This window comes from Anser cygnoides, chromosome 5, assembly GCF_040182565.1.
Source record: "Anser cygnoides isolate HZ-2024a breed goose chromosome 5, Taihu_goose_T2T_genome, whole genome shotgun sequence".
In the NCBI taxonomy this organism is placed as follows: Eukaryota; Metazoa; Chordata; class Aves; order Anseriformes; family Anatidae; genus Anser; species Anser cygnoides.
Window position 1 is genome coordinate 26,642,795 of NC_089877.1, and position 12,350 is coordinate 26,655,144.

Sequence of the window (12,350 nt, forward strand, 5' to 3'; positions counted from 1 at the left end):
AACACGTTCATTTGAAATCTTAGTCTAGATAAACTTGAAAAGTTTCCCTCCTGTAACATCCCTGTATGATTGTTGTTTGTTCGAGTATGCTGCTTTGTGATGGGACTGATAGAGTCTTATCCATACTTGGGGACCCAGCAGGTACCTAACAAAAAAGGGCAGGAGTTTTCCTTGCTTGAACACATTGGCTTGGATGTAAACTCTTGATACAATGAGTTGACTCTGCTGGCTTAACTTCACCACCTGCTAGCAGTATGGTCTCTTTATCACTTTTTCCTATGCTCGTTTCTGTTGTGTCTGCTGTCATTGCAGAGGTGCTCATGGGTCGTGTGGGAGCATAGCACTGGTTTTCTTGCTTTTGAGCTTGATTTTTGCCTAGTGCTACAGAACAGCTCACAAGTTCATGACATGCTGGGTGAGACTACTGGGCTTGGAACTGAGAAGTATTGGTCAGCAAGGGAGTGGAAAGAGTAAGTTTTAACAAAGCCTTAATTTTAAGTTTTGTTTCCTCATCCCAGTGATGTTATTTTTGCTACAAGTAATTTCTGAACAACAGCCAAGCATTTAGTAACACCAAGGAAATTCAGGTGGTTTGTCTCTGCATAAAAATTTCATCAGTCAAGATCTGATGTTGCACTGTTTTAGTTGAACTGTTTTAATTGTGTATGTGGATGTGCCTTGGTGCTTTCATGTAGTTTGTAACAGGCAGGGCAGTTCAGAATGAAGTAGACCATCAAGTAAACCAGCTGTGTGCCCACATCTAATTATAACAGTTAAGTATTCCAATATCATAGTTCAATTGTATTGATGTAGACCACGTAGAAGACAAGAGTTTAAATAGGAGGAAGTTTTGGGGGAGATTTTTTTTTACTCAGGTCATTTCATTTTTTCTTGAATAATTCCAAAACGCGAAGGCAGTAGTAGAAAAGTAAAGTAAGCACCACCACATTTCATAGAGGTATCCTTTTCTCAGTTTTCTTTACTGTCAGAATGTATGTTTTTAATTTATCAAAAGATGCAATAATAACGTTAAAATAATTGATTTAAACCTCTTCTCAAATTTTTCTGTTTCAGTCCTGACAAAAAGTATTTTTAAAAAATTGTTGTAAGTAAATTTTTTTCATATATATGTTTGTGAGCATTTTTGTGTTTATTCAGACTTAGTGAATGGTTTTGGTTGCTTGAGAATTGGAAAAAAAAAGATTTTTGTGTCAGGCTTTGAGAGACTTGTTAACAGCTGTAAACACTGAGGAATAAAGTACTGTATTTGAAGTTACTTGCATCACTGTAGTGTAATTTGGATTCTCTATTTCATAGTGCTCCTGTGTTTGTAAGGAAGAATTCCGGCTGGTGATTTGCAGTAATGATGAAACTTGCTTTTTATGATCATGACCAAAATAGACAAGGCAGTAGATAACAATACAGGAAAATTTCACCAGACAGGACAGATTCCAGATACGTCCCACTTGTATTGTCTCATTTGAAAGTGTCAGTGTCAAAAATAGGACAAAAAGCATAGGTCTACATGATTGTTACTGTTGTCTTTATGTAAATTAAGGAAATAACTTCTAATTACTTGTGAAGCTTTCAATTTTTAATTTCTGTAATTCTGAAACAAAACACAACTTGTTCTTGCCTCCCCTCTGTCAGATATTTTGATGTTCAATACCTCACATAAAAAATGCCTTTGAGATGCAGTATTTTGAGTTTTGCTGTAAGGTAAATAGTAAATCTTCAGGGTGCTGTGATGTTGTCTGTGTAATAGACAGCCTTAGTAGAAATTGCAGAAGACTTGTTTAAACTTTTTTATCATGCTGTTAAATCTTTTCAGAATTAGTAGGATATTGTGCTTTGCAATACTTGGAACATTAGAGTGGCAGAAACAGTGTCTGTAGCGTGTCAACCACTAAAATACTGAAAGAATAATCTGCGCAGGCCTAGCTTCCCGAGCGTTCTCAATGTTCTCAGGTGCAAGAGAGAGTAGAGACTCAGACACTAGGTTAGTCCCAGAAGTGTCCCAGATAACAGAATCGAGGAAAAAGAATTTAGGTTGTTAAGATTTTTCAGATAGAAACGCAGAGGCAATGTGCAATTTTAATATTTTTTTCTATTATAAATATTAAACCAAAATCTTACACATATATAAAATCTTTACAATCTGTACACTTTTTCAATCTTCTTTAATAGCATTAAAACAAAAACCTTTCAAGTTGCTGTAGAGAGCAGTTACAACAGAATAACAGACTGCTGCTATAATAAAAAATTCCAAAAGGTAGCTTTGGTATTTTCAAAAGCATTTCTAAGCTACTTTAAATGCAGTTGTCTTCAATTTGAATATTAAAAGTAGCTCTGCCATTTTAGTTTTTATATTATTCAGTCTACTTTATCTTTAGAGGATCAGAATTTATACTTAAAAATAAACAGTAGTTGGGGCGGGGGTGTTCATTTTTTCTTCCTTCCTGTACGTACATGAAACACAGCTGAGCCTGGAGAAAGCATAAAGGTAAGTGCTTTTCATTTTTATTAACAAGATAAATTATAAGTGGTGTTCAATATCACTGTTTGCTGATAAGACTTAAACAGCACTTGGTAGTTTAACTGTATCTTTTTTTCCTAGCATAGAGGAGGAGCATTAAGGTTAACAGACGCATGTGATGTTTGCTCATAGCTCGGTTGGTTTCAGCAGTATCTCAGTACAGTCCGTTTTTGCTATTAGCACAAGTCTTTCATGCATCAAAATCGAAGTCCCAAAAGTAATAAGAAGGGACTATCACCAAAACAGGAAAAAAAAAAACAACAAACATTGTAAAGGGATTTTGGCAAACAAAGAACCTGAATGTAGTTGAAGAGCTCTCAAGTTTTCCAGGTATCAACCAAGTCATTTGAAGCAGGAAGCTTTCAGCACACATGAAGCACCATATACTGGTTCTGTAAGATGTTCCTGCAAGTAGGTGTTGTAAATCATTCAAACTGTTTGTAGGAACAATAGAATGACAGAGAGAAATGTTAACATTTACGACTGTACAAATATGGTCTTAACTCAATTTTAAGCATTAAGTACTAAACCTTAGTACTCTGTAACATAGTAACGCTGGCCTTTGGGCCGGCTGTTGACATTAGTTTGTCTACTTTGGAGAGGGAGGGAAGGAAATGAACAAAGTATATATATGTATATACACATACAGAAATTCTATTAGAATCCAGAGTCCAGAGCATAAGCAAGCAGTTAGCTGCACAACAGGATTTACCAGTCTTTGTTGCTCTTTGAAGGTATTTTCCAAATACATGAAAATATATTAAGTATTTATCCTGTTTATTTGTTGCAGAAATAGACTTTTGTTTGCTAAATGCATATCAAAAATTCTCCTTGCTGTAGTCCTGCATAGAGGACAAATATCAAGAAGCTTACAGAAAATTGGCAAAGCAAGTTTACAAACATGACCTGAAAGCCATTTTGACTGCTTCACTAATCAAAGTGCAATTACGTGTTAACTGTTAATAATTCAGGTTTAGTGTATGAGGAACAAAAGTTGCACAATCTTCACAGCTGCTATTTTTTGTCATACACATTTCAACTCTTTACCATATTTATTTACAGTAAATAACAAACTCCATTACTACTAGTACTACTACTACTACTGTCTCCTACCAGTCATGGAGGTACAAGCACAATCTAAATGCTAAACAAGGATTTAGAACCAGTAAACTGCTAAGTAGTTTCCAATGGTCTTTTTTTAAACAGTAAAACGTTCATATACTTGACAATTAATGACTGTAAACTAGAGATAGAACATACACTTATGCCACTTTGAACACAAAGCACGCATGCTATTATAACGGGTCAACTAAAAATTCAATCTATATTGGAGTTTGTAAAGTAACTTGCAAGTTTTGAAGAGTATTAAGTATACATTATTAATAAATATATCAAGTTTTAACTTTCTGCTGTTTACATGTATGAGAAATACCTGCTTGATAAATGCAAGTGAGTTTTATACAACTGTAAGTGTAAGAATTACCTTGAAACGCAAATGCAATTTTAAAATCGACTATTCTGACAAATATACTAGTAACTTGAAACACTGTTTTGTCATCCTTTACCAGTATGAACACTTAATAGCATTAAAACTAAGTTACCTCCCTAGCACCTTTCTCTATACAAAATTTATACACGAGAGCATGGTCAGCTTGACTCTTTAGATAAAGTGCATGTGAAAGCTATGAGAAAGATAATGGAAAATCCTGGTTAGAGCTGTAAGATGTTAGAAACTCAGAAATACATTATCTGTTGCACTGGGATTACTATACAGTTTCCCTCATAATATGGCCTTTAAGGTTGTACTCAGATGTTGCAACACTGGTGTCATTTGACATTACAAAAAAGATAATCAACTTTGTCCCATATTTATGGTAAAGGGACAGCAAGCTATCCTTTAAGCTGAATAAGTAGGGCTCATTTCCACAAAAATGGAAGCAGTGTTCACTCTAAACTCTTAAGTCTCATATTTTACCTTAACAAAGGTAAGCATTTGAGCAGCAGGACTACAAAGCTCTGAAGGAGTTTTAAAACATTTGTCAGTTTATCCTAACAAAGCCTAAGAATCAAGTAATCAAATATCATTAGCTTTACTTATTTTAATATTTTTTCTAAACTTCAGAAATAAAGGCCACAGTCCACTTAATAATTTTAATTGTTTTTAGACACAATGAGAAGGAACTCTCTCTCTTAATGGAATATTTCTGCAGTTTTACTTAAATGCTTAGCTTTATTGATCATGTTTCTACAAACCTGAATTTGGACCAAATCTGAGGTGATAGTCTTATGAAAGCTACATTGTCAGAACACTTGTAGAGTAGAGTAATGTGTGCTGCCTGCAGCGAACTCACTGTGGAATCCGTCATGAACATAAACTTCAGGAACAGTGTCACTCCTTTTAAAAGCAATCCCAGAAGATAAGATTTTCATCATGCAGATGATGCTAAATTACCTTAAAAAGGTCAAAGGAATTCATTTATACACTTAAGAGTGTATTTCTAATACAGAAGTGTACAGAATAAGGAGAGCATTTCTGTTTAAAATCCTTTGGACTAGCTCTCCAGATCACTTGGTAAAGCAGCTTTGTCACACCTTCAGCCTTCCATTCTTCCATAGGGATCTTCCCCTTTTCTGCTAGGAACAGTCTCTGTGCTGTAGGTCATCAACTACATGATTTCTTCTCTGGATTGTAAGAGATTCGATTGTTTTATGTGCCTGCTCCAGCTGGATCTTTAAACCTTCATTGTCTGCCTTTAGAATATTTCTTTCCTAGACAAACAAAAAAAATAGAGAATGGGATTTGATTTTAAATTTGTTTCAGGATTGTCTGGTTGTATATTTAGGTTGATTGGCTTAAACATAAGTTGGAGATGTCTCTTAACGATAGAAAAGATACTAGCTTACATGCAGTAACATTAAAAGGATGAGACATTTTAGCTAACAAGCAGTTAACGTATTAAGACAATCATTTGCAAATCATATATACATGTTTTATATATATATATACACAAAGCTATCTATAAAATGTGTTATCAGTCATTAACAAGAAGTTCCTCTTACAATCCAAAGCAGAGTCTAAATTAAGACATGTTGTAGAAATGTGTCTTTACAGTGCTTGATTACATAGTGAGAATCAAGACATAACAGTAGACACTATATTCTGTAAAGTTTGGAGCTTGTACACAGAGCTGATTTACCAGCATTGTAATCCATGAGGAAAGAAATACAGAAAAGTACTCTATACATTGTTCAGAACAGTTGTTTCTCCAAGGCAGGCTGGGATATTTACATATTTATTTTTTTTTTTAACTTTTAAGAAAATGTTAAAGCTTTGAACAGATTTCTGATTCCTTGTTTAGTAACGGCTGACGTGCATCTCACTGTATGCTTTTTGTTTATTCTATATTCTCTCTACTTCTAGGAACTTTTTTTTTTTGACTAACATTGTTGTCTTAAATTTGTATTAGAAGTCAGATTTTCTTTAGCCATAAATATTTTTGTTAAGGTAAGTGTTAAACTGGTTTCAACATAATGCCTTATGTAAATAGTATCCTTTCAAAGTTACGTTAAAACACTAATTCAAGTTTCTCAGTCTTGTATTACATGTGCAGAAGACTTAAAAAAATAAAAGGAATAAATAAAATTTATTCCTTAAAATAACTTATTTTGTGGAGTAACATCCTGTCCTAAGCAATTGGATTACAGTCACATTCTTGCGTGTCACTTAAAAGGCTACAGGGATGAACGTAACCATAACAAAGGCTTCAAAATGTATTCCTAAGCCCTGTACCACTACTAAAATTGCATTTGAAGTGAAACATTACTGATGCAGTTAAAGCGGCTAAGAATTCATGATACCTCTCATGGATTATTCTGGCAATTATACTGGAGGCACAGTGGTAGTGCGACACCTTCCCACTCAGCCACCCCACTCTAACCACTTTACAGTACTGTTGTACAAAGCCAGATTTGTTTTGCTATGTACATACCTGCTCAAGTTCGTGGTATGAGGGTTTATAGCTGTGATGCTCCTCCTTCATTTTCTGGCTGGAGTCCTTGTTTTCCCATTTAACATATGCCTTTTTGCGGCTTAGTAGTGGGCTTGGACATGGGGATGGTGGGGTAGGCTGGAGATAAGGATTTTCTGGTATCCTTTCTTTCTTCTCTGTCTGCCTATGAGATACATCACCAAGCAGCAGTACAGAATCAGTCTGTGTACCTTTATGAACCACAGCTGGTTTCAGTCTTACTGAGATTTTCTGAGCTGAGGAACCCATCAGCATAATGGTTCGGTCTTTGCTGCCTTCATTGTGTTCCACTACTTCTCCGTTAGGAAACGTGAATGGTCCTTCTTCTTGTCCTGTAGAATATGCATCATAAATTGAGTCAAGATTTTATCCCAAGAAAGGAGAACCAGCAGGTACAGTAATTAAACATGACTTTAATGAATAAATATAACTATTCTTTATTTTTACATTGGTAAATGTAAAATTGGTGTCATGGGACATTTTTCAATATCATGTCTCTTGGAACAGTGCTGTGCCTTATCTCAGTAGGATTATTGAGAGGAAAACAGGAGTCTTCCATCAGAATCACAGCATACCTACCATTAAGCTCAGAGAAAAGCCTCTAGATATTTTATATGTTAATAAGTTTTATACAGACCATTGATCTTACTGCTTGGGCTGGAGGCCTACTCGTTCTAGTTACTATGTTGGTAAAACTCTGCAATTAACTAACCAAACCCTAAACAATACTGTACAACTCATCTTTAAAAGAAAAATGAACAAAAAAATTATCTAGATCTTTTGATCTTTTTTAATGTGACCTTTCCTCACCATGGAATTGCTCTTTGACCCCTAGTGTGCAGAGGCTTGAAGCAAGAGCAGATGTTGGGCTGCTGTCTGGAACTGAAGTTTTGGGTCTTCTTTTGCACTCTATCACAACCAGGTCTTTGCATTGCTTGTGGCAATTCATTCCACAGTCTGTAAACAAAACAAATTTGACATGATTCAGTGGCTCTGTTGTAGTATTTCAAGTCAGCTCTCACACTGTGTTGCTTCCAAAGGAAGCAGGAAAGTTTCTTTAAGGTTCTCTACATGCCTTACCTGAAACAATATACACTTAGTAAAAACTCAACTGTATCCCCTTGCTATATATACCTCAAACTCCTTTTCAATATAAAAATATCAAATAGCAACATACAGTTGTAACAGTTCTGACTGTAGGAGTTGCAGAGAAAGCAGATACATGCATGAGGTGGAAAACTGCAAAATACTTGTGAACCTGTTACACTGTTTTCAGAGAATTTGTATTGCACTCATCAGAATAGAAGGGTCTGTTTATCAGTCCTCTGGATTCAGTGAAGATTTGCAAAAGGTTAGAGCTATCAGTTCCTTCACCTTCGCATTTCTTTTGGAGCATGTCTATCATCCTATTCTTGAGTCAGCCTTCTCCCTGAGAGGCTAGATTAAATAGGTCCATAGACATAGCAATGGATCTTGGAAAAATCAAGGTGTTTTTTTATTTGGTTGTTTTGCCATTCACCATTAGTTATAGATTAAATTTAACAAAGAATAAAGTATCTTACCTTTGCATCTGTATCCTTGTTTTATGACTCCCCAAAGCTGAAATTCAAACAAACAATATATGTTAACATATTTCTGTGCACCTTTGATACCTCTGGATAAAAATATTCACTAAACACTCTACTCACATCTGAGATTTGAGCACCTGCAGAGTACCTTGTTTTCATATCCTTTTAATGGTAAAAATCAAAATATGAACTATCTACACATCTTTAGAGTAAGTTAAACATAATATTTGTATGCATGCTCCTTAACCACAAACAAAATAGCTTAACCTAGTCTCTAATGAATACATCAGCAGATCTAACAGCTCCCAGTGAAGGTGTAGAACTAGAGTAGATGTAGAATTGTTCGTCAGCACTCTTGTTTGATCCCAGCTAAGCTAGGAAGTGGTTGGAGTCAGTTTTACTAAATCTTCCTGTGCCAGGCACGGGGCTTGTGTGTACCAGAACATGAGTTCATATAATCATAGAATATCCCAAGTTGGAAGGGACCCACAAGGATCAAGTCCAACTCCTGGCTCTGCACACGACCACCTAAAAATAAAACCGTATTTCTGAAAGCATTTTCCAAATGCGTCTTGAACTCCAGCAGGCTCAGATCCATGAATATTTACAGATTATACATACATACAAATATTCTCAGTGCCACTTTCCTGGGGAATCTGCTCCAGTGCCCAACTACCCTCTGGGTGCAGAACCTTTCCTAACACTCAGCCTGACCCTCCCCTGACCCAGCTCCATGCCATTCCCTCGGGTCCTGTCGCTGTCCCCAGAGAGCAGAGCTGAGCACCTGCCCCTCCGCTCCCCATGTGAGGAAGCTGCAGGCTGCCATGAGGCCTCCGCTCAGCCTGCTCTGCTCTGGGCTGAACAAACTAAGGGACCTTAGCCACTCCTCATACATCTTGCTCTCTAGACCCTTCACCATTGTTGTAGCCCTCCTTTGGACACACACTAACAGCCCCAGTTCTGACAGCCCAGTGGAGTGGAAGCCTCTGGATTTGGGAAGTCTTCTCTGAGAGTGATGCAGCCAAACACCGCAAAGTAGGAGCCATGTTTAAACAGATAATAGCACTGCCAAGGGGGATATAAAAGGTACATTAAATAGCTACACAGGCAGTAACTTGATGTTTGTAGTTTCACTGGTGTTTTAAACAGATTCATTTCTGTATGTGATACAAAGTAATTATGAGATAAAAATAGGCATTTTTCCAAACAATATTAACATAATTTACTAAAAAGTGAACTTACAAATCCAGCACAGTTGTCGCAGAAAGTAGGCCTTAAGTAAGTGGTCTCTTGGAAGTTGTGAGCAAACCCAAGTCCTAATTTGGAATAGATTGAGCTAGCCCTCATAAAGTAAGCAGTTATTTCATCCCTGCTAATCAGACCTTCCCTGAAAATAAACAAGAAAAGTTGTTTGTGAGGCACCTCTTTTCTTAAAAGCAATAAGGAGAATTAAACATACCAATAAGGAGAACTAAACATACCTTCACAATTTATAATGGCTGTACTTTAATTGGCCAAGAACTACAGTGATATCAGTAATTTTGTCAACAGTTCCAAAAGTCTACAGAAGCTTCTCTACATGTTACAATTGCAGCTTGTAAGGATAAATGAACTATCTGTATATGAGATGCAACCTCAAAGCTATTTCAAAATTTTGGAATAACTATGTTTGTATTTTTCCGTGCTTTAATGTGCTGCAAGAAATATTTTTAATTTGACCAAAATATACATTTGCCAATTCTCTATTTTTTATGAACAGGTCATCTTTGGAAAGTTCCTCAGCAGTATATACTGCATATCATTCTAAAAATATTTCTTCTATTATCTCTGTTCTTACTCCTACATCAGCCTGGTTATTTCTTTAAGCTCATGAAGAGTTCGTTCACAAAACACTTAAAAGATGCTTTTGTCAGTTGTTTTCACTTCCATTTGTTGGTGAAGAGGATGATTTTACCATCGTAGTGACAGAAGATGAAAAAATAAAGGAAACAAAACCACCACTAACAAAACAACAGAAATAACACACACAGGGCATACAAAGTTGATAAGCAGAACTAGGTTAAAAGGGATTTGTAAGTACTTACCAGTCTTTAGCCATTACACAAAATGAGAATGGAAAACTGGCTGCTATCTTTTCAAATTCTTCCTGAGAAATGTATCCATCCTGATCATGGTCATAATTTTTGAAGACAGACTGTGTAAGATAATAGTAGAATAGTTTATAACATGGATAGGAACTACTGAATTACCACTTCAGAAAGTCTTCACAATATTCAGAGGATTCCTCTCCTACTTTCCCTCAATATCTATTCAACAGTACAAGTTTTTTCTAATTGTTTTTCTTGCTTGAGTCTGAAGAAGCATGATGATTTTTTGATTTGTAGGAAGATACAGATAAGCCAACATGCAACAGACTGAACGCTTCACAACGCTAGCTCTTATTTCATCACTCTTTAAGATCATTATTAAGGCACAACTTGTACTAATGCACTCAGTTAATGCTGTCAATGATGATCTCCCTAACCAAATCTGTGCAGCTGCCTGGGTTATTTGGCCAGGTTAATGTTATGTGAGAAGCAGCTGTGTGACAGACCTATTTCCACTTATAGAGTGACATCACTGATTGTGTCTGGCCCTATTTTTTTCCCTTCTTTGTGTCTTTTCATACCTAAACATTAAGACTATAACTGAGATGTAAGGTAGATAGTCCAACCATACTTACATCCACCATCCTCTGAACGTGTTTGCTGATGGTTTTTGGATCAGGTTTTGGGGCTACTCCTGAGGCCCAGTCTGCAACTACTGGTGGTCTAGAAGGTGTCAAAGGCTACAATAAATTGAATGGAACTTTATTAGTACCATGTTAAAATATTTTCAGTATAATGCTTCCTCAATTCATGATGATGAACTATGTGATACAGGACTGCAGAAATGGCCTATCTGACCCAACGTCATACTTTCGATAACTATGTGGTACTTCAGAGAAAGCTCTTCCCTGAGCTGTCCAAAACAATGGTTTAAATTCTCACGGTTCACTGGCAACCCTGTAAATTCACCATCTTTTCCATGTTTATAAAACAGGAACGAAAACTGCACTCATGGGTTTGATCATTTGAGTCATGTAAGAATTCTTAACTTAAAAGAACCAGTATCGTTTGTCAAGGTTGAGCCTGATGTCTCTATAAAAGTAACTGCATTTGTATTTGTACTGTGAAACCTGACATTGGTGTCAAGTCTCGCGTATACTCTCGTTTATGCTTCATCATCAACCTATTCAACCATCATCAAACTATGCTTTAACAGATTTTGCTCAGTCTATGAAGCTTATGCTAAGCCAAAAACATACAAAATAAAATGAATGCAAGGGATAAAAGTTAAATTGCTCATAAAAAAACTTTTTTGTTAAGAATCTGGAAAGGCTCTTACTGCAGCTCGGTGACTTCTTGGCTCTCGTGCATATGAAAGCTCGTAAATTTCATCTTCTGTGTAGTACAGATCAAGGGACAGCTGAAAACAAACACAATATTAGCTTAATCCCAAAGCAGTTGATACTACTTGATCAATTTCTTCCTGGCATGCATTAGTATATTTTGATGGACTATTTTTTAATTTAGGTTGCACCACAGGAAAAAAATGCATTTGAGCTGCGTAGGCGTTGACCATGATTTGAAATAGGCGCATTTCTAAATTCCAGTCTGTTGTTGCTGTTATCTGGAAATCTGTAACATTACACAGCTACAGCCATTAACACGCAAGTGACTGAAGGCATAACTAGCCGTGTGTTAATAAGAAACCTGAAAAAAACCTGTTACTCCCATGATACACAGATAGTCTACCATGCAACTAAGCACCATTCCAATGAAACTGTCTGTCAACCATAATTCTCAGAAAATTCTCGTTTAAACATGTCAGGGGACCACACTGAACCAACAAGTATATGATGAGGATAAAAGACAGACTTGCATATATTTAGTGAGAACTTAGCTGTCAACTGCAGTTATGTAGAGTGAGATACTTTACACCTGGATAAATAAAGGAATTTGAAAAAGTTACCAAATTTATATCTTTGCTTATGGGTGTGCCCCAGAAAATGGTATAGCAAATAAATGGAAACAATTTCAAGTTAAGATTTAAGACTGGCAACATGACACTTTTTGACTATATGAAAATATTCACATTAGAAACGTGAACAGAAAAGCCACAGGTAAATGTGTTACA

At 36.2% G+C, this 12,350-nt stretch overlaps 1 protein-coding gene across 2 annotated transcripts in view; it reads right to left on the bottom strand.

Moving 5' to 3' along the window:
- Positions 1-499: 499 nt before the first annotated feature.
- RASGRP1 (RAS guanyl releasing protein 1) overlaps positions 500-12,350 on the bottom strand; it is a 45,233-nt gene continuing 33,382 nt past the window's right edge. For both annotated transcript variants that reach the window (XM_048058758.2, XM_013174256.3), the window contains exons 10-17: positions 11,559-11,639; positions 10,855-10,959; positions 10,217-10,326; positions 9,375-9,519; positions 8,127-8,163; positions 7,375-7,521; positions 6,526-6,896; positions 500-5,305 (exon numbers count right to left, since the gene is read on the bottom strand). In XM_048058758.2, coding sequence (XP_047914715.2) covers positions 5,171-5,305; positions 6,526-6,896; positions 7,375-7,521; positions 8,127-8,163; positions 9,375-9,519; positions 10,217-10,326; positions 10,855-10,959; positions 11,559-11,639 — 1,131 coding nt within the window. In that variant the 3' untranslated portion in view covers positions 500-5,170. The remainder of the gene's footprint in view (positions 5,306-6,525; positions 6,897-7,374; positions 7,522-8,126; positions 8,164-9,374; positions 9,520-10,216; positions 10,327-10,854; positions 10,960-11,558; positions 11,640-12,350) is intronic.